Source organism: Pundamilia nyererei, unplaced genomic scaffold (genome assembly GCF_000239375.1).
Source record: "Pundamilia nyererei isolate P.nyererei 1_Seehausen unplaced genomic scaffold, PunNye1.0 scaffold00366, whole genome shotgun sequence".
Lineage (NCBI taxonomy): Eukaryota > Metazoa > Chordata > Actinopteri > Cichliformes > Cichlidae > Pundamilia > Pundamilia nyererei.
The window spans coordinates 393,789-394,715 of NW_005187767.1; the positions used below are offsets into that span (position 1 = coordinate 393,789).

The following is a 927-nucleotide window of genomic DNA, read 5'->3' on the forward strand; positions in this document are numbered from 1 at the left end:
CCGACTACATGAATATCTGGACCACGACCAATCAGAGAGGTCCCTCCCCTGACTATCTCTGATTGGTTTAGACCACGATAGGGGCACAATGTGTGTCTGCTGTTGACCACACGAAGACTTTCAGAGTTGCAAAGACTTTTTTTTTTTTTTTGTTACTCGAACAGTTGGTCGCACCGTCGTGCCATTGGAAAAAAAATTGGTCTCATTTGTGACCAGTATACACCATCTGTAAAGTTGTCAGTAGACGTTTGTCTGATCATCTGTGAAACTGCATTGAGTCAGTTGTTTTATGTTAAAGCTGATAAACAAATGGTACTCGTTAAGACTCATCAGACATCAGATTGTCAATATAACTTACTGACACACTCTGTCTCTCCACCATCAGAGCCGTCAACCTTCTTCCCAACCGAGTCATCGGCTGCATCGGGCAGCATGTTGGTGAACCCATTGAAGAGCTCGCTAAGTCTTGGGACTCACGTTTCCTGGTCAGCTGCGCCCAAGACCAGCTCATAAAGTTCTGGGATATTTCCAGTTTACCCAACACGACTGTCGATGAGTACCGCAAGAGAAAGAAGAAAAACGGTCGGATGAAGTCTCTCACCAAGAAGGCCCATGGTGACAATGACTTCTTCTCAGGACTTGTAGAGGAAACTGAGAAGAAGGAGGAAGAGGAACAGGAGGAAGAGGAGGATGACAGTGACAGTGATTGAAAATGTTAGTCATTAAGCCTTCGGACAGATTAGTCCTAGAGAATGGGTGTGTCTGCTGTTTGAGTCGGGCCTTTGCCTTTGGTGGATTCCAGTATTGTTAGAAACAAACAACCACTGAGGACTAAACAGGGGTTTATTTTCTCTTGAAATGTGCCGGGATTAAATGTGAACGTCTCAGAGGAGAAAATGCTCTTCAATATTAATACTGTACATCAGT

General features: G+C 44.3%; 1 protein-coding gene across 1 annotated transcript in view; it reads left to right on the forward strand.

Annotated features, from left to right (window-relative positions):
- Window positions 1-921, forward strand: part of LOC102206072 (WD repeat-containing protein 55-like) — a 6,462-nt gene extending 5,541 nt beyond the window's left edge. The window contains 2 exon segments of the mRNA XM_013915801.1: window positions 254-343; window positions 346-921. Of these exon segments, the coding sequence (XP_013771255.1) occupies window positions 254-343; window positions 346-710 (455 nt within the window). The 3' untranslated portion in view covers window positions 711-921.
- The last annotated feature ends 6 nt before the right edge of the window (window positions 922-927 follow it).